Consider the following 21926-nt stretch of genomic DNA (forward strand, 5'->3'; position numbering starts at 1 on the left):
TAAAAATATCTTCTCCCAGAACGATTTGCATGTGCGTTCTGGTTATTTAAAAAAAGATATTTATATACCAGACACGATTTATTCGTCTGCTAGTTGCTTCTAAAAATATCTTCTTCCAGAACGATTTGCAGGTGCGTTCTGGTTATTTAAAAAAAGATATTTATATACCAGAGACGATTTATTCGTCTGCTAGTTGCTTCTAAAAATATCTTCTCCCAGAACGATTTGCAGGTGCGTTCTGGTTATTTAAAAAAAGATATTTATATACCAGAGACGATTTATTCGTCTGCTAGTTGCTTCTAAAATTATCTTCTCCCAGAACGATTTGCAGGTGCGTTCTGGTTATTTAAAAAGAGATATTTATATACCAGAGACTTCGTGAACTGGTTATTTTTCACATCAGATACACATTGGTTCATATGTGTCTTCTGATTCTTATAAAATATAAGACATTGATACTACATTATTTATTGTATGTGTATAATGTAATATAGTTATTTTTAGTTAGATGTAGATTTCTAAACAAGAGACTGTATTTATTTTTCAGAAATTTTACTTTTTCTTTATTATATAAAATGATATAACTGACACACTTATTTTGAACAATATTAACATAATTTTTTTTGCAGGCGACGAATGCTGAACCTGATAAAGCGCCAAGAAGAAAATGACTCCAGGAATAGCACGTGTAAGGATACTAACAATGAATCCATCGATTTTCAGAAATCGGTGGAATTATTCTCCGATGCGATGGATTCGAACCAATCGTTAGTACCCACGATGCAATACCTGGAGTTAGATTCAAATACAGGTACGTGTAGTCAAAATGACTCCAGAAATAGCACGTTTAAAGATACTAACAATGAATCCATCGATTGTCAGAAATCGGTGGAATTATTATCCGATACGATGGATTCGAAAGTTAGTACCCAATCGTTAGTACCTACGATGCAATGCCTGGAGTCAAATTCAAATACAGATAAGTGTAGTCAAAATGTCGAACTGTGCGAAGATGACAATTATTTTGTTATCGAAAATGGCCCTCTGGATACGAATCGTATCCAGGAAAGCTTGCCTCAAGGCCGTCACATTGTCGACATTTCTCATATGTGCAATGAACTCCAGAGATCAGTCAATAATCATATGAAAAGAATACAGGACCAATTTAAAGATTGGAAAGTGATAACGACTCAAATCAAAGGCCAAGAGGAAAATGTCGAACTTTACGAAGATAACAATTATTTTGTTATCGAGAATAGCCCTGTAGATATAAATCGTATCCAGGAAAGCATGCCTCAAGGGCATCGCATTGTCGACATTTCTCATATGTGGAATGAACTCCAGAGATCATTCAATAATCATATGAAAGGAATAGAGTGCCAATTTAAAGATTGGAAAGTCATGAAGACTCAAACCAAAGGACAAGAGGAAAATGTCGAACTTTGCGAAGATAACAATTATTTTGTTATCGAGAATAGCCCTCTGGATATAAATTGTATCCAGGAAAGCATGCCTCAAGGCCAAGAGGAAAATGTCGAACTTTGCGAAGATGACAATTATTTTGTTATCGAAAATGGCCCTCTGGATACGAATCGTATCCAGGAAAGCTTGCCTCAAGGCCGTCGCATTGTCGACATTTCTCATATGTGGAATGAAGTCCAGAGATCATTCAATAATCATATGAAAGGAATAGAGTGCCAATTTAGAGATTGGAAACTCATAAAAACTAGAACCGCAGAGTTGAAGACGCATTTTACTTTCAAGTGCCAAATGTGCAATACTGAAGCCACTATCTGCTCAGAACCCGAAGAGCCGGAAATATTAGACATTGGTATGGCTGCTGTAGCAGGAACTGTTACAGTAGGAATTGGCTATGCCCAGTTGAATGAGCAATGTGCAATCATGAATATTCCTTCCATGTCCGAGCCAAAGTACATAGAAAATAGAGAAAAATTAGTCGATGCTTTTGAAAAAACAGCCATGGAAAGTATGAAAATGGCTGGCGAAATTGAAAAGCAACTCGCTCTTGAGAGAAACGAAGTTATAAACGGTATTCCGTACATAACAGTTGTAGCGGATGGTAGTTGCATGAAGAGATCGTATGGCAGTGCCTACAATTCTCCTTCCGGTATCGGAGCTACAATTGGTTATCGTACGAAAAAGATTCTCTTCGTCGGTGTCCGCAATAAATTTTGCGCAATATGTGATATAGCAGAGCGAAAAGATATAGAACCAAAAGCTCACAAATGTTATAAAAATTTTGATCGCAACGAAACTCCACAAGGATGGAGAGCGATGCCATCGCAGAAGGTTTCAAATGTAGCCTCGAAATGGGCTGATTTTTAAAACAGTTATTGCCGATGGTGATAGTAGCGTTTATCAGGCTATTATTGATAATAGACCATATAATGAACATATGGTTACAGTAAAAAAAATAGAATGCACAAATCATTTACTTCGCAATTTGTGTAAAAAGCTCAAAGCGATGGCAGAGACAACTCAGCCAAAAACGCAGAGGCAGCGTGGCTTTACAGAGTTGCGAAATGTTGTGAAAAACAACATTAAACATATTAGAAAAGAGGTAGAAAAGGCAGCCGAATTACGAAGAAAAGACCAACAAACACCTCAACATTATAAGGCTATGGAATTGCAAAAAGATATATTGAACATTCCTAGCCATGTTTTTGGCGAACATAAGCGATGCGAAGCACGCGGTCGTATATGCGAAGAGAAGGATAGTAAAACGAACAAAAATTATGTTGCACTTTTAAAAATACATGGTTTCAAAAGATAGAAAGCGCTATCACATATCTAAGCGGTTATTCCGACAGCTTATTGCTGAATTTAACCAATAATCCTGCAGAATCGTTTAATTCGATAATCTGCAAAGAAATTGGTGGAAAGCGCATTCATTTTGGTAAACGAGGCTCTTACAATGCCAGAGTTGCGGCAGCAGCTGTGCAATTTAATACGCAACAAGCCATTACAGAATTGCATAAGAGCATGGATAAAACTGTTCCGCCTATTGTTGAGAAACTAGAAAAACAACGACAAATAAAAGTTGCAAAAACCAGAGAATCTCGACAGGTGCAAGGCAGGCAAAAAAAATTTAAACAAGAGACAGGAACAGATCGTTATTATGGTCCGCAATCTCAAAAACCAGATCTTCCATCTGATGTATTTGAGCAACTTCGGCAAAATCATTTAGAAAAATTGTCCGAAAATGCGAGAAACTGGAAGAAAATTGAATTCGATACGAGAAGCCAAAGGGACTCGGAATTATGGTTATCATTGAGACGAGAAATGCTGACAGCATCCAATTTTGGACCTGTATGTCGCATGAGACCAACAACGTCTTGTGCAACAACAGTAAAAGCCATTTTATATCTTTCGTTCATTGATACCGCAGCCCTAAAATATGGTCGCGAGAACGAAGAAGTAGCAAGGAAAGAATTGGCTATAAAATTAAATAAAGAAATAAAACCTTGCGGATTATTTATCGATACTGAAAATCCGTGCTTGGGTGCTTCTCCTGACGGAATTATTGATGAAAATGGTCTAATGGAAATAAAATGTCCTCTGTCAGCTGAGCATTTGACAGCAGAAATAGCTGTAGAGACATTGCCTTCTTTAAAAGGTATTTTTGATAAAAAAGATCCACATAAAATAAATCGAAATCATCGATATTTTTATCAAGTTCAAGGTCAGTTGAACATAACACAGCGAGAATATTGTATTTTTGCTGTTTGGACTCCACAAAGCATGAAAATATTGCGCATTGAGGCAGACAATTTTTTTTGGAGAAATCAAATGCTGCCTTTCTTAACACGCTTCTATAACGAATGCATGCTTCCAGAAATCTTGGACAGTCGTCACAATAGGCATATGCCAATCAGAAATCCAAGATACATTATAGAAGCTAAAGAAGAAGCAGCAAAAAAAATACTGACAAATCAAATAAAGAGACCAAATATAATAAAAAGCGAAAATGACATAGAAGAGAGCAAACGATTCAAACCGAACGTTTCGATGGAAGCAATAATGACTGATATTGCTGGTATTGCTCTAAATAAAGAGCAAGATGATGATTGTATTATTATAAGTTACTCACGTAACGAACAAGATATATCTGAAGACGATATAAAAAGAAATGAAAAAATTTTAAATACGTTTGCTCCTCTTTATTTGGTAAAAGATAACATCTTGGGTATGACAAGTTAATTAAACGATGAATCGTTGGATCTATTTTTGCGTATTATAAGAGAAACTTCTCATTTCGAAACGCAAAGTGTGCTACATATAGAATACCCTCACATGATTAAAGCTAGTCGTAGTGATAATAGCTTACAAATAATTGGAGGGAATTGTAGTAATCATTGGAGATGTATTTTCTTTGACGGCACCAAACTTCGCGTGTACGATAGTCTATCTGGCTGTACATACGATAAATTGGTAGCTAAAGAGAAAAATTATATACATCTTCGTTATCCAACAATAAGCTCGAGTGACATAATTTTTGAAAAGGTTCAAATACAACCTGATGGCGTATGTTGTGGAATTTATACTGCAGCTTTCGCCACGACTGTAGCCTTAGGAGGCAATCCTTGTGAGGAAAAATATTCCAAAAATGTTAAATGTATGAGAGAACATTTTTATACAATTCTAGAAAGCAATAAACTCTCACCTTTTCCAAAATGATAAAAAAGTATAATTTTCTATTTAAAAAAATTTATTCTGGGAAGAATATAGATTTCAAAAATCTATATTCTACAATTGACCAGAAAAAGTTATATCAATCTCGATTGCAAATTATAATCGGAGAGACGAAACACATATATTGGTTGCGTTCTCACGAGAATGGATGGGAAGGGGTCCATTCTATATTTTATTCAGAATATTGTAAAAATACATTATTTTGTTGCAATCGAGACTGTATTGTAAAAATATGTATTGTAAAAATCTTTATTACAATCATAGTCGTCCTCAGGGAGGGGCAAAACGAGCACTTGCCCCCTCCCCTAGAAAATGGAAAAAAAACCTTTCTCAATTTACATCTACCTTGTCGCGGTGAGAAAGCTTTTACTAAAAGATGTAAAAAGTATACATTTTTTCTGGAAGTGATATGCCCCCCTCTGGAAAAAATTATGAACATTTATACGATTGCATATATATATATATATATATATTACGTATATATTGTATATGTGTGTACATATACACACATAATATTAAAATACATTTGTATCTATTGATTATCCAAAATATGTAAGTATTATGCACACAAATCTGCATGCATCATATACATTTCTTATATTTATATACACGTATGCATACATAAAACATCTATATATATATATATATATATATATATATATATACGTATTTTATTTGACATAGTGGATTATCATAAAAATAAATTTTATCATAAAAATAATAAATAAAACATTTTCGGGAAAATTGTTCTATATAAAAGTTGTAAAAGGTTTCGAAGGGAGACAATATATCGTGATTGTTCGGCGTTTTTCAAAGATAGAGTTCAACCTAGTTTTTTTTTAATGAACCTACCTTATTTTTATTATATAAATCGAATCGCAGTATTCACCATAAAAAGTAATAAAATGGCTAAAAAATGAAAACGTAACGAGATATTTTATAATTTATTTGATATAATTAAATAAATAATGAAATATATCTTATGAAATATTTATTTTTCGATAATCTTACCTCTATACTTATGCACAAAATAATGAGAGAAATAAACTGGTATAAAAGAACACGTAGTTGTTTTCAAGAAAACGTATGTAAATTAGCAGCTACATATTTTTGTCTTTGAAAACAACTATATGTTCTCTTTACACCATTTCTCTTTATTTTGTGCATAAGTATTGAGGTAAAATCAAAAAATTAATATTTTATGAGATATTTCATACTTCATAATATAATATTTCGTAACTTTTTTATTTTTTAGCTATTCTACTACTTTTTATGTTGAATGTTGCGAGAGTTCGATTTATATAATAAAAATAAAATAATTCCATAAAAAAATAACAAATATAATTGAAAAACACTACGCAAGAGCAATTTTCATGATATTATCCCCCTTCAAAATCTTACAATTTTTATATGAAACATTTTCCCAAAAATGTTTTATTTTTATGGTAATCCACTGTATCAAATAAAATTCATTGCATATATATGTATATGTATTATGTATGTATGCATACATGTATGTAAATATAAGAAATGTATATGACACATACAAATGTATATGCATAATACTATGGCTGAGTTTCGATATTCACTGCCAGTACTGAAAATCTATAGCGAGCGTAATGTAAACTATAGATTTTCAGTACTGACAGTGAATATCGAAACTTGGGGTATATATAACTGGATATTATAATGTAACTTTTTAGTATATTACAATCAATCTAATACAATTCGGTTTTTTCCAATTTTCGATATAATCGACGATTATATAACATGTATTATTTATATAAATATTATAAGCATATATATTTTTGAGCAAATAAGTAAATATTTATATATATGTAATAGAAATCTATTCGCAATACACTCATACATATGAACAATTGTGTTCAAACATGTGATAGAGACCGACACACATATGATATACTGTTATCTATGCGCTTCGATACTCTGATACGCGTGCGAAGCGATAGAACAGTAAAAATATATGATGTCTAATTTCAATATATTGAACACAGTTTTTATTTGCTGTTTTATTGCTCTTTATGTATAACGCTGTCGGTAATGGCAGAACTAAAATTATCGACAATTTTTTTTTTTATATTATTATCGACAATTATCAGCAATTATCGACAATTTTAGTTCCGCTCAGATGAGGGCGCAAACCCGTCGGAGTTCGGCCATCCGTTTAGGATCCCCTTAATTGTTTAAAAAATTCCTCTTCATCATTGCTCTTTATTGTAAAAGATTAAAGAATAATTTATAAATAAAGAATAATTATCCAAAATAAAATTTTGCAACCTTAGGAAATACGTTATCTGTGCTTTAGAATAGAGAATTGTTTTAATTATATGCAATGAACGATATATAATTTCGCAGTCTTATATACAGCGTTTATGTTTTATTACGTTATTCTCTAAATCATTCTTCTTATAAAACACTCTTAATCATTATCTATTCATCAGACATATTAAAATACACTTTGCTCCGTTTTAACATTAAGGTTTTGCGAGAAATGAAGTTTACATATACATGCCAACGCGAAACAAATACAGACTTATCGTAGTGCAATTAAAGCGTTAAATTTGTATTTTTTTTAAGAGAGGGAAAAATACATAGAGAATACCTTCAATACGATTTACCAGCGTGCAATACTACATTGTGCGCGCTCTTGAGAAAATTTGATCCATGTTTCAGCACCGTGTTAGGCCGCGCCGCGCAATCTGCAGGGCGAGCAAGTGAGAATACACAGAAATCTCTTGACGAGAAGATTCACAAACGTTAACGTCCCCGGTGCGCTTCGCAAAGGCTGACGGTATCGTTGAAACCTGTCGTCGCACTCTTCGTCCTCTTCGTATTCATAATTGTAATTGTACGATGTTGAAAGATAACGCGGATAATAATAAAAGTAATATTGACGATGACGTTGATGACGCTGATGCTGTTGTTGATAAGGATGCTGGATACGATGCATGCACCTCCTAGTCTCCAAGTCGCTGAGTCCTGGCAGTGAAGGGCGTGCGAGTGTACGCGTCGACGCTGTATTATATTATATTAATTAAAATAGAGAAAAATTTCTGTCAAGTTTCAAACTTAATGATATTCACATATTTCAATGTTTACAAAATATGGTTAAATTAATCGTTTCAATAATATAGATGCAATGAGAGAGATGATTATACATATAATTAAATATCGCTGACACATTTCCTAACCTCGAAAGACTTATATCTTTCCTTATTTGCTACTAAGATTTAAGGTTCACAATCACTGCAATACATAAGATACAGCAAACCTAAAAAAGAAAAAATATCTCACGTACCACAGTAGACTGCGTCAACTAATTGGTTCACATAAGATAAAAAATTTTATTAATCGCAGCATTAAATAGATCACGTTCAATAAGATCAATTTCAACGCGTGTCGTGTGTGATGAATCGGGACCGTGATCAATATTAATGTGGTCAATCGGGACCGTGGTCAAAATCGGGACCGTGGTCAATTGTAACGTGGTCAATCGCAACGTGGTCAATCGCAACGTGGTCAATCGTAACGTGGTCAATCGGGACCGTGGTCAATCGGGACCGTGGTCAATCGGGACCGTGGTCAATCGGGACCGTGGTCAATCGGGACCGTGGTCAATCGGGACCGTGGTCAATCGGGACCGTGGTCAATCGGGACCGTGGTCAATCGGGACAGTGGTCAATATCAACGTGGTCAATCGGAACTGTGGTCAATTAGGACCGTGGTCAATATCAATGTGGTCAATGGGGAATGTGGTCAATATCAACGTGGTCAATCGAGACCGTGGTCAATATCAACGTGGTCAATGCAATGTGGTTAATATCAACGTGGTCAATCGGGACCGTGGTCAATCAGGACCGTGGTCAATCGGGATCGTGGTCAATCGGAAGCGTGGCCTATCGGGACGGTGGTCAATCGGGACGGTGGTCAATCGGGACCGTGGTCAATCGGAACGGTGGTCAATCGTTATCGTGGTTAATCGCAACGTGGTCAATATTAACGTGGTCAATTTCAACGTGATCAATCTCAACGTTGTCAATCGGGACTGTTGTCAATATTAACGTGGTCAAACGGGACGCTCCCATCTAAAATATTTTCCAATATCGACAAAGAACTTTTTATTATTTATTGTCAATTTTCAGATTGTTATGTATATAGGATACGTTGTGATTACACAGTTGGAAAATTTGTGTTTTCTTGTTAAAAACGGTCCCCGTTAAAATTGTTGTGTTAAATATTTAACACATTCGTGTGCTAAATTAACATATTGCTGTTGTGTTAATTGAACTCAAATGTAAATTATTAAAATAACTGAAAAAAAGTGTAAAAATAACACAATGTGTATTTACTTTTAATTTTACACAATAAATATGTTCGATATTATTAGTGACAAGATTTATCTGTTAAAATTTACAGAAAAAATGTTAATTTTACTTTATAATATAAGTAGGGATGATAAAATGTAAAATTAACAATTTTTTTAGTTAATATTTACATTAAAACTATGTTAATTTAACACAAAATTTATTTTAAGTTTACTTGAAGTTTGCATTTATTTTATGTTAAAATATTAACACAATATTCGTGTTATCATTTAATATATCCGTATTATGTTAAATTAACACAAAAATTTCTGTGGACCGTTTGGGACATGTGATATTTGTTAAATTTAACACAAATTTTTCAACTGTGTAGTTACGTTTGCGCGTATGTATTGATCTTAATGGTAGGAATATCATATATTTTATTCATGCGAATTTTTCTTCCATCTCGTGGAAAAGACTAAGAAAAATATATATGGCGTGTAATTAGAATGTGCTTTTGAAGAACTTATTTCACATAAACCCTTTTGCGTAATTTATGCAATATTTACAGAGAGATTAATGATTTTTATATTAATTTCTGCAGAATAATTAAAATAATAAAACAATGAATGTACAATGTATGAATGAACATAGCTAGATGTGTTAATAATTATTGTTATATATGTTAGTATTAAATAATTATATAATATACCATGTATTAATGTTTTAATAAACTGAAATTGTTTTTACAAATTTCCAGAACATTTCCATCAACATATCTTGATATTTTTTTCACACGATATGCGCAATTACAAAAAGAAAAATGTTAATAAAATAATTTAATATATGTAAGATTAAGATTTTCTTAAAAACTTCTTGATTGTATAAGATCGATCCGATTGTGTTACATATAGCTAGCGTAATGTTAAACAATATTTTATCGCGTATGCCAGCCTTTGAATAAAGAGAAAGCTCTTAAATCAAGTTTTTGAAATTACTTCAAATTATGTATACCTATGCATCCTTGCTTGCTTCAATTTAAATTTCTGAAACAGTTTGCTAGTCTTCTTGTAGAAACGGAGGTAATTGGTTTGTGCTGAATAATTGTTTTAATAATGGAACTTTGTGGAAATGTATCTAAATCGAATATAAATCCTTTAATTTCTTGAAATTTATTTTTTGAGCACATTTAGTCAATGCTAAAAATGTGTTACATTATCTTTCTCAAATATTTTGTTTTATAAATAGTATTTTAAATGTAAATTTCTACACACAAAAAAAGTTTTTAAACATTTATTTTATAAATAATTTTAATAAAAAATATATTTCTATTTTGAGAGTAAAAAAAAATTATTTCAGAAAACTAAAATTTAGAAACTTACATATTTAATAAATATGCGATATATATATTGTTACGTCCTGTGGACTGCACGATTCTTTTCTCCTCCCCGATTTACGCAGATTCGCGTTCCGCGAACATATTAATTATAAGACCGAAATTAGTTATAAGAATTAAACGGAGAAAGACAGTGATTGTGAAACAACTCGACCGGTGAGATTACGAAACCTACACTTTGATCAATAAGTCATAAGTAATGTTGAAATATCACGATCGACACACGCTATCAGCGGACCAAAGATCAGAATTAGGAAAGAACCCTTCATACAAGAGAGCAATACGTTGCGCAAAAGGGATTAAACACCGAACGTATGACTATGAGTCACAAGAAAAGAAGACGCCCTTTGCTCTATAAGAAGGGCAGACGAATAGTATAAAAAAAGCGAATCTTCCAAGAACGCTCTCTCATTAATTCCGCCTACGTCGTGGCAGTTACGCACTTCATACTGGATCCTCGCATTAAGCATATATTGTGACCATCGGGGCTCAACAACCAGCTACTAGTCAACCTACACCTTCGCCCACACCACTCGAAGGAACCATCGATCCTGAGGATCAACCTATAGCTGCCAGCCCGCTCACCAAATAATATACAGCCAATAGTGAGGACTCTCATTCTTCTACGATCACGGAAGTGAATAAATCCCCGGAATCGCGACTAAACCTAATAATCCGTAGTGGAAATCGCTGCCCGTCGAGCATTGAAACGCGCTCTCCGATTGAAACGGGACGATCAAAAGCCAACGCGAATCCTCAACCGCCTCATAGCACAGCACTACGACCTGCACGATTCGCAGGAGTTCCGAGAGCGCTTTCTATCGTCAGGTCCTAAACGAAACCGCTCCTCCTTCTTCTCCTCTCCGTCCCGAGGTCATCGACCTCACTGACGAGTCGAACTTCATATCAACGTTACACACACACTCATATATAATTGTTTATACATGTCCACAAATTCAAATGTCTAATTCTCCGAATATTATTAAGATTTTATTTTTTGAATAAATGATAATTATTTACATTACGCGAATTTAAAGTCTTATTTAAACCCCTGTGTTCCTTCCTATATCCCCCGAGATCGCACAAGGTCCTATCCCGTGTAAAAGGGATTTAATTCCCTTACCGAAAAGGACCGACGAACGGACCCCTGAGATAAGCCAGGTAAAAGCGACTATCCAGTCGTTGACCTGCAAAGGGGCCAGACAGTCCGTTCGACCCGAAATCACTCCGATTTCGGGAAAACGCTGTTACGACCTTCGAGCGGCCTTTCCTTCGTGCAGGCCAGGACGTAACAATATATTCATGCTATTTATTAATATAGGTATACTTAATTTTGCAAAAAAATCAAATTTAAGCAGTAAAATATATATATATATATGTATATACAGGGTGTCCCATTTTAATCTCCTCATGCAAATATCTCGAAATATTTGGAAGATATGGAAAAATGTGTCAGACAAAAGTTGTAGGACTTGAAGGGGGACAGATGATGAAAATATGGACTTGACCTTGAGTGACCTATTGAAGGTCAGGTCAAGGTCATCGATGGGGTGGACTTCCGAATACGACCCACGCCCGGTTGCTATGAATTTTTGTAGAAACATTGTTGTTAAAATACTTTAATTTTAATTCTCGGATCTCTATGTAATTTTCAATTTATCATTTCATTTATTTTAACTTCTATTTCTGCGAAAGTCGTGCATCGGCTCGGCTTCCCGAGCGAATATGTTTACGTTTTTTCCGCATCTCGAGCGTCTTGCCGCGCGTCTCGCAGCACCTCGCAACTGTAAATCAGCAGTTCGGCATTATAACGTTCGCGTCCTTGACATACATATTTTTCGCCGAAATCCTGTTCAGTTCGCTATCGACAGCTGTCTAGCAAACATCTCGTTTACGATAACTTTCTGTGCTCTGTTTTTCTCGCGATTATTCATTGTAATCGATTCTATCTCAAATAAAAGATTTGTTGTCTATTACAAATAGTCGATCTCTTCATCTCAGTGCATTTCATCAACGATATCACCGATAATTTCGAACACGTAATAACATTTTTGGTCCTTCGAGCCGGATACTATTTCGATCTCTCGTACAATTCGCGGCGTTCGGCAATACTCTCGCTGGAGTCTCGCTTTCGCAAGACTCTTCCTCTCTCATTGTCAGTGCTCTACATCGCATTATCACGGTGAAGTGATATATCTCACAACTGCATTCGCGGTTCTCAAACTCATTCGATCTGTGTAACCGTTAAACTTTCAAGTTCAACAACAAGTGCTTGTGACCTTTCGTGAACTCACCTTCAAAATGGCAACATTCGGAGCAGTCATCGAGAAACAAAACCATTTCTACGGTCTAATCGCTCGTGCCTTTGAAAACACGAAAAAACTTGGAGCGGAGAAAATCAACCGATTTTCCCTTGCAAACTCTCGAAGGAAATTGGGAGAAATTTCAAGGTAACCACGACAAACTCATAGGCAGCCTCACCGACGAAATGCGTAAGCATCCATATTTTGCTGACGACCTTTATGCGAAATGTGAGGACTCAAAGTCCTATCTATTACAAGCTCGTGAACCTTTTCTCGAAAAACCTAAAGACGCGAACGACTCTATTAAGTCTCACGACCCGCATTCCGGATCGTGTCGTTCATTGCCAAAAATCAGCCTACCAAAATTCTCCGGTGATTACCATGATTGGCCGTCGTTTCGCGATTTATTTCATTCGATGATCGGGTCGAATCGAGATATATCGTGCGTCGAGAAGTTGCATTATCTGAAGGCTCAAACGAGCGGAGAAGCAGCTCGATATCTCGCTAACATACCGGTGACCGCAGAGAACTTTTCGCGCGCCTGGCAAGCGCTCACTTCGCATTACGAAAATCGTCGCATCCTCGTCACTACCTATCTCGATCGTATCTTCGACTTAAAACCGCTGACTCAGAAATCAAGCTCAGATCTCAAGATCTTGCTATCAACCGTTAAAGAATCTCTTGGCGCCTTGCAAGCACTCGGTGCGCCTACGGAATATTGGGACATCCTTATCGTCTATGTCGTCACTCGGCATCTCGATTCACACACCTTGGAAGCTTGGGAGCTCGAACACGGAACCTCCAACGAACTCGCTTCATTCGCAGAGCTCAAACTTTTCCTCGAAGGGCGTATTCGAGCATTGGAAACCGTGCAGTCTCGCTTCTCGAAATCAGTGTATGCCTCATCGAAGTCGAACACCAAGGTCAAATCTGTCGCTCGCACTCATGCCACCGCTGTCAATAATTCGAAGTGTTCGTTCTGTAGCGCTGCTCATTACATCGCTTCATGTTCAGATTTCGCGTCCAAACCTCTCAGTGACCGACAGGAATTCGTCAACCGCAAGAATCTGTGTTTTAACTGTCTTGGAGCTCATCGTCTCAGTGAATGCCGCACATTAAAACGATGTCGGCACTGCAAAGCACAACATCATACGCTGCTCCACCGCGAAGTCGTATCTTCACCCGTTGCAGCTACTTCTACGAGCACTTCAGGGACATCGAGCGCGTCAACAACTACCATCCAACGCTCCAGTGATTCAGTCGCATCACGCAGCAGTTTCGTTCGAGCGTCCGCAAGTATTACTTGCAACAGCAAGCATGACGCTAGTCGCTGCGCATGGCGAAAACGTCAAACGTTAGCGCACTGTTGGATCAAGGATCCGAAGTTTCACTAATCCGAGAGTCACTGGTTCAATTACTCCGACTTCCACGCGGTCGTGCCTCGGTGCCCATTATCAGCGTCGGCGCTCAGCACGTCGGCTCCACTCGAGGTGTCGTCTCGCTACGACTTCGATCGCACATCGATTCATCCATCGAAGTCAACGTCTCCGCGTTCATCCTGCCTCGTGTCACCGGACGAATTCCAGCACAGGCCGTGGTAACGACATCGTGGACTCATCTAGCCGACTTGCCGTTAGCCGATCCAGACTTTGCTGTACCCGGCTCAATCGACATCATCCTGGGCGCAGATGTCTATGGATCTCTGTTGTGCGGATCTATTAAGCGCGGACCTTCAACCGTCCCCGTCGCTCAAGAGACATCATTCGGATGGATCGTTTCCGGACCTGCAAACTCGTCTTCCTCTTCTTCTCGCCCGGTCTCGTTCTCCATTCAATCTACCACAGACATCGATCTCCGCAACGAACTTCAGAGATTCTGGCTGCAAGAAGAAGTCGCGTCAACAGCCTCCACTCATTTGAGTCCAGACGAGCTCGAATGCGAGAAACACTTTCGCGAAACGCACTCTCGAGACAGCACCGGGAGATATATCGTTCGTCTGCCATTCCGCTCAACTCACAAGACCTTGGGAGAATCTCGATACGCAGCGAGTCGTTTGCTCGAAAGGGTCCGCCATAGGATACAGCAAAATCCATCCTTCGGCAAGCTCTACGTTGACTTCATGACGGAATACGAAGACTTAAGACACATGCAGCTGACAGAAAATCATCAAGGTCATATTACTCTAGTTTATCTGCCTCATCATGGGGTTCTTCGCGAATCCAGTTCCACGACGAAGCTAAGAGTCGTCTTCAATGGCTCATCGCGCACTACCACCGGCGTGTCACTTAATGATTGCCTTCACGCAGGACCGAAGCTGCAACAAGATCTCGATGCCGTTCTTCTTCGCTGGCGAACTTACGCTTTCGTCTTCGCTGCCGATATTCAGAAGATGTATCGGCAGATTGTAATTCACCACGAGGATCGAGATCATCAACGAATACTCTGGAGTGAAGTCGGAGCTCCTCGAGATTATCAATTGTGTACCGTGACCTACGGCCTCACTTGTGCTCCGTACCTCGCGCTTCGAGTAATTCATCAGCTTGCCTCCGATGAAGAACACGATTATCCGCAAGCGGCCAAGATCTTACACAGGGAAACTTATGTGGATGACATCCTTTCCGGTGCTGATTCTCCGCAAGAAGCTCAAGCCAAAGCCGCTCAACTAATCCGACTTCTCATGGCGGGCGGCTTCAGCTTGCAAAAATGGGCATCAAACGACGACGCCATTCTCTCGGGCATCTCACCGTTCTCTGAGCTACCTTCCACTCGGGAACTCCCGACCGAAGCTCGCACTCTCGGGCTCGCTTAGCATCCTACGAACGACATCTTTAGATTTCACGTGAGTCAATCTGATCTTCCAGTTACACTCACAAAACGATCCGCATTGTCTCGGGTCGCGCAACTCTTCGACCCTCTTGGATGGATCGCTCCAATCACCATTGTAGGCAAGATATTTATTCAACGGCTCTGAAAATCGCAAGTCGGATGGGATGACCTATTGCCTGCCTCTCTAGCTCAAGAATGGTTCACCTTTGACGAGGGCTTGAAAGGCCTGGCAGAGCTTTCAATTCCTCGCTGGATTGGCACTTCTTCGTCTGTAAAAGGGATCGAACTCCATGGATTCTCCGACGCTTCCCAGGACGCACTCGGCGCTGCTCTATACATCCGAACGTTCCACGATTACGCAAACGCCAAGGTCGAACTCCTCGCAGCCAAGAGCAAAGTCGCTCCCGTCAAGCGACAAACTATTCCTAGATTGGAACTCTCAGCTGCTGTTTTGTTAGCTCGCCTACTTGCTCGAGTTCGAGATCTCCTCGAATATCAGCGGGTGTCTGTCCATCTCTGGACCGACTCCAGTGTCAGTTTCGCATGGATCAAAGGTCATCCGTCAAGGTGGAAGGAATTCGTTTCCAATAGAGTGGCCGCTATTCAGGAGCTAGCTCCCGATGCTCGCTGGCATCATGTCGCAGGAGTGGACAATCCCGCCGACTGCTTATCGCGAGGTCTCTCTCCGCATCAACTTCATCATCATCACCTTTGGTGGCACGGCCCATCGTGGCTTCAAGGTCCCTCGGTTGGATGGCCGGCCGGAACTCCTTCTATCGAGTCATCCATCGACCTTGAAGAGCGCCCGAAGAATTCGATCCACGTCTCAATGGTAAGAGCAACACCTGACTATTGGGACTTACTAGATCGATATTCGCAGCTCAACCGTCTACTTCGCATTACGGCATGGATCATGCGCGCGACGTCTCGCTTCAAGCTCCCGTCCACCTTGGGATTGACAGCGGACGAGCTCCTCAACGCCCGATCATTCTGGTTAAAGGAAACACAGAGGATGTACTTTGGCCAGGAATTGGACCTCTGCTCTCGGAAATCTGTTCTTTGTCGCTCCCATCCACTTCTCAAGCTAACGCCATTCGTCGACTCAGACGGCATTCTTCGCGTCGGCGGACGCCTCAAAAATTCATTATTGGATTTAGACAGCAAGCATCCAGCCATATTGCCTCGCGACTCTTCCTTCTCGTCTTATAATTTCAGACATCCATCAGCAGACACTTCATGGCGGAGTGCAAGTCGTGCTGGCAACGTTGAGGCAACAATACTGGATCATCGGCGGTCGCATCCCCGTCAGCGCTTTCATTCGTCGATGCATCCGATGCACTCGACATCGCGCCGCCACCGCCAGAGAGATGATGGGATCGCTGCCAAAGTCTCGCGTGACACCAACGCGCCCATTTTTTCATTCCGGCGTGGATTATGCCGGTCCTTTCACTCTTCGCACCTGCGCCTCTCGGAATTACAAGGGCTATCTGATCGTGTTCGTCTGCTTCGCCACATCATCAGTCCACCTCGAACTTGCTTCAGACTACTCAACTCAAGGATTCATCGCTGCTTAGCGACGATTCATCAGCAGACGCGGCCGATGTAGTACAATCACGAGCGATTGCGGAACGAATCTTGTCGGCGCCGATGCGGAACTCCGACGGTTATTCCATTCCGCGTCTAAGGAGACTGCCGAACTATCTCATCTTCTAGCGGCGGCACTACGTGGAAGTTCAATCCTCCCTCAGCTCCACACTTCGGTGGTAAATGGGAAGCAGCGGTGAAATCTACCAAGTTTCACCTTCGACGCGTCATTGGCGACTCCGTCCTCACGTACGAGGAATTCAGTACACTTCTTGTACAGATCGAGGCAGTTTTGAATTCGCGACCACTTTCCGCGCTTTCTGACGATCCAGCCGATGTCTTCGCGTTAACTCCCGCTCACTTTCTCGTGGGCGAATCTCTCATTGTCATTCCGGAACCATCATTAACCGAAACGCCGATCTCACGCTTATCACGGTGGCAACTACTCCGTCAGATGCTCGAACGATTTTGGATTCGCTGGTCGACCGAGTATCTTCAGCGTCTACAGACTCGAAATAAGTGGCAGCAGTCCTCTAATTCAATCGCGATCGGTTCTCTCGTCTTAATTCTCGATGAGCGATATCCACCGTCGAAGTGGCCGTTAGCGCGAGTAACCGCTGTACATCCTGGTTCAGATGGTCGAATTCGTGTCGTCACCGTTCGTACTGCAACTTCGGAGTTTAAACGACCCGTCGTTAAATTGTGTCCGCTTCCGATCGACTCTCCAGCCGCATAAATGTAAATCTGTGTTTTTTTTTAATATTCAATCTCTATCCGTAATTACCTTCTGTTACTCGCGTTGAGTTATTTTCGTAGGTTGCATCTACCGGTCTGTATGCTTAGTATTAATAGCGCTAACTGTCATCAATTTCTTTGAACTATTTCTTTCAGCCTTTTATTTATTGTATCGTATCCTTTTTATTATTTGCTTCAGCGGCGTTTATCACGCCCCTGAGGCGGGCGGTAATGTTAAAATACTTTAATCTTAATTCTCGGATCTCTATGTAATTTTCAATTTATCATTTCATTTATTTTAACTTCTATTTCTGCGAAAGTCGTGCATCGGCTCGGCTTCCCGAGCGAATATGTTTACGTTTTTTCCGCATCTCGAGCGTCTTGCCGCGCGTCTCGCAGCACCTCGCAACTGTAAATCAGCAGTTCGGCATTATAACGTTCGCGTCCTTGACATACATATTTTTCGCCGAAATCCTGTTCAGTTCGCTATCGACAGCTGTCTAGCAAACATCTCGTTTACGATAACTTTCTGTGCTCTGTTTTTCTCGCGATTATTCATTGTAATCGATTCTATCTCAAATAAAAGATTTGTTGTCTATTACAAATAGTCGATCTCTTCATCTCAGTGCATTTCATCAACGATATCACCGATAATTTCGAACACGTAATAACAATTGTAAATGATGTCAAATGAATGTCCTTAAGTGGATTTTCACCAATACAAACATTTAATGCTAAAAATATTAAAATAATATTCTGTATAAATTATTGTCTATTTACGATTTACGAATTACGAAAGACAATATGGCTAATCATTTGTGTGAGTTTCTGTGGAGGCGAGATGTAAAAAAACATAAATTAGATCCATTTAAAAAATTAATTGAAGACATTAAAGATGTATATTCTGGCTAAAAAAAGAATAATATAAATTGTTTCTTGTTGACGTTTTCGTTCTGATATTCTATTTTTGTATTTCTTAGGATTCTTTATATATGTTGTGACGTGGTCGTCACGACGCGCGTCCGCCCCAGCCTAATCGCGGGGCAAAAAGCCAAGCGGTCACGCCAATCGCGAGAGAGCGAGAGAGAGAGAGCGAAACCGAAAATCCCAGAGAGACTGAGCAACACCGTATCAATTGTTACTAATTCGCGTGTATTTTACTTTATTTTTGGGAGCCTGACCGAGAGAGAATATTGTTGCTGGAGAAAGAGAGAGAGAGGTGTTGTCGTCGCAGGAAAGAGACAGCCGCGGTTGGAGAGATTAGCGAGATAAACATACCGCCGAGAACCGTAAGAACTGCCCTTCCTAACAACAAAGAAGGAAGCAAATACAGAGCGTCACGTAGGAATTCGGCCTTGACAATCTACTGACAGGAGATCCAGTGAGGCGCCCGACAACAGGCGCCGGAAGGGCCCAGACCGGGAAGATAACTTTCCTCCCGCGGGTTACCGCTCCGTCGGATACTGGACACAAGGCCACCGCGGGGAGGCCCGCGGCGCGAGGTCGCGAGGACCTCGAAACCCTACGCAAATACCGCGCGAATAAATATATTTTGTCACCATCACGAGGGGTGCTGTGAACCCCCGTACGGCCTTGCTAATCTCGCGCGACGACGGTAGACGGCACGGCGCCGTAATTGGTTATCGCGTACGCACCCCGCGTGCGCAGCATTGATCCGGCTGTCGATTTTCGGGCCGATAGATCCGGCAGATTGGTGCGACCGCTCAACTTAGCGAGACGTGTGACGACCTGAGCTCGATTCTGGCGATAAAGACGAGCTCAAGAGGGACCAAGTCGAAGGGAGAAGTACCGGTGAGGCTACCCTTTCGTAAGCGTATCAACTAATTATCACGTCTGTCACGGTGTTAATCCGAGTCTCGTCCGTTCTGACGCGATTGTCTTATTTAGTGAAGTTTTGTCGCGTGGGCTCTGCCTTATTCGGGAAACTATTTGGTGTACGAGCGATCGACGTCAAGCGGCGAGTACTTTCGCACCTTCGGGCAAGTGAATAATATTAACGCGAAATCTTCGTCTCTCTGGGATTCGATCATATATGTCGTGTCTCATATTACACGGTTGTCGCGTCTTTCTCTAATATTACTTCTGTTAGTGCGTATGTTTGTCGGGTCTCGTTGTTGTATGCGTTATCCGGCTGTGTCCGGACGTCACCTTGTGTTAATCTCATCGCGGAGGAATTCGACATAAAGAGAGTGATAACGCAGTTCGCGACCACCGGCGAGCGCGTTAGAGAGAGATTACGAGCGAGAGAGCGAGCGCAGTCGAGCGCGCGAGTGAGAGAGAACGCGCGCGAGTGAGAGAGATTACGAGCGAGAGAGCGAGCGTAGTCGAGCGCGCGAGTGAGAGAGAACGCGCGCGAGTGAGAGAGATTACGAGCGAGAGAGCGAGCGTAGTCGAGCGCGTGAGTGAGAGAGACAGCGCGCGGAAAAGATTCCGGCGCCCTCGATTCACCGGTGAATTTCGCCCGTCGGATCGCGAAAAATAGATTAATCCAGATATTGTATCACTCTCCAGTCTCGTCGCCGATATGGCCTTCCGATTGTTCGCGATCTAAGTCAGTTCGATAATGTCTATTTGTATGGTCGCGGTTATTCTTTCGTATTCGTCTATGCTATCGATGCGCGTATCTCGGACTTAAGCTTGTCGCGGATATAACTCTGTGTTCAATCGTCGAAATATTTTCTTTTGTATAGACTTTTGGAGTTACTGTGTCTTGTATATTATCTTCCGTCTTTATAGTCATTTCTTTATTACTTTCCTAGTTTTCCATTATACTTCATTATTAATATCGGTTCCAGTTATAATTTGTTATCTTCAACTTTTATTTATTATCTTTTGTTATTAAATTTATTCTCTGATTATCATCCGCTATTATATTTTTCTTTTATATTTATTTCTATTACATTGGTTTATAATAAACTTCATTATTTTGCTTTGCTTAACTAAATCGCGTACTGCTTTTCTTTAGTACTGTCAACTTAAATGTCTGTGTCGTCATTTCTGTGTTCCTCACATCGCGAAAAGAGTGTAATTTCCTTCCGTTAGAGCAATTTCGGCAACCACACCCTGCCCCTCTGCCGTTAGGCGAGCTAGTTAGCCCGTAGCGGGATTCCCGGCCAAAACTTTGCGTTGGGTTCGCGATTTGTGGTTTGATGCGTGAAAGACCGCGTCTGGCGCCCAAAACTAGTCTCTCGCGAATATCACGGCTGGCGTTCTGCTGCGGCACGCGCGGGACGACCCCGAGCTTAGTTCCGCCGCGTGAAACATTAAAACCCCTGTGTTTTGACGACGGCCAAGCTCCGTTCTTCCGGCTTTTAATCGAGTCGGGAGAAAAAGACGTCGCAATGTATATTGTATATCTTAGAACGCTTTATATACCGGGTGTTCCATTTTAAAGGACCCACTCAAATATCTCAGAAACACTGCGTTAAATAAAAAAATGTTTCCTACAAAAGTTGTAGGGTTTCGAGGGGGACATAACATAGTAATATTCATATGACCTTGGGCGGCGTCTCCAAGGTCAAGTGAAGGTGAGAATAAATTTTTTAAATGGAAACCCATATTTTTTATTATAACATCTTTTTCTACTAATTAATTTGAACAACTTTTATCTGAAGCATTTTTTTATTTTCTTCAAAATTCATTCTCACCTTCACTTAAGGTTAACCTTCACTAACCTTGGAGACGCCGCCCAAGGTCAAATGAATATTACTATGTTATGTCCCCCTCGAAACCCTACAACTTTTGTAGGAAACATTTTTCGATTTAACGCAGTGTTTCTGACAATGAGATATTTGAGTGGGTCTTTTAAAACGGGACACCTGGTATATTTGGTAGTAAATGTGTTGTTATTTGAATATATCTTTCTTGATTGTCTATTGGAATTGACTGTGTTTAGGCATATACTTTACAACGTGAAGCGAGGTCCACCCTGGCTACTGGCGGGGAGGGTGCGGGAGGGGGGCCGAAGGCCCCTTGCACCCCTCCCCTGTGTGTGTGTATCCATGTGAAAAGGCCCTATTCTAT

At 40.1% G+C, this 21926-nt stretch overlaps 1 protein-coding gene and 1 pseudogene across 1 annotated transcript; both read left to right on the plus strand.

Annotated features, from left to right (window-relative positions):
• Window positions 1–594: 594 nt before the first annotated feature.
• Window positions 595–4698, plus strand: LOC145948295 (uncharacterized; annotated as a pseudogene).
• Window positions 4699–12922: 8224 nt separating this feature from the next.
• Window positions 12923–17883, plus strand: LOC145948296 (uncharacterized). The gene is made up of 5 exons (XM_083058019.1): window positions 12923–14033; window positions 14114–15472; window positions 15719–16723; window positions 16779–17058; window positions 17277–17883. The coding sequence occupies exons 1-5, from the start codon at window positions 12923–12925 to the stop codon at window positions 17881–17883; spliced, it is 4362 nt and encodes a 1453-aa protein (XP_082914145.1).
• Window positions 17884–21926: the final 4043 nt, after the last annotated feature.

Source organism: Prenolepis imparis, unplaced genomic scaffold (assembly GCF_030444845.1).
Source record: "Prenolepis imparis isolate NDT839.2.m4 unplaced genomic scaffold, iyPreImpa1.0 SCAF_325, whole genome shotgun sequence".
Taxonomy (NCBI): domain Eukaryota; kingdom Metazoa; phylum Arthropoda; class Insecta; order Hymenoptera; family Formicidae; genus Prenolepis; species Prenolepis imparis.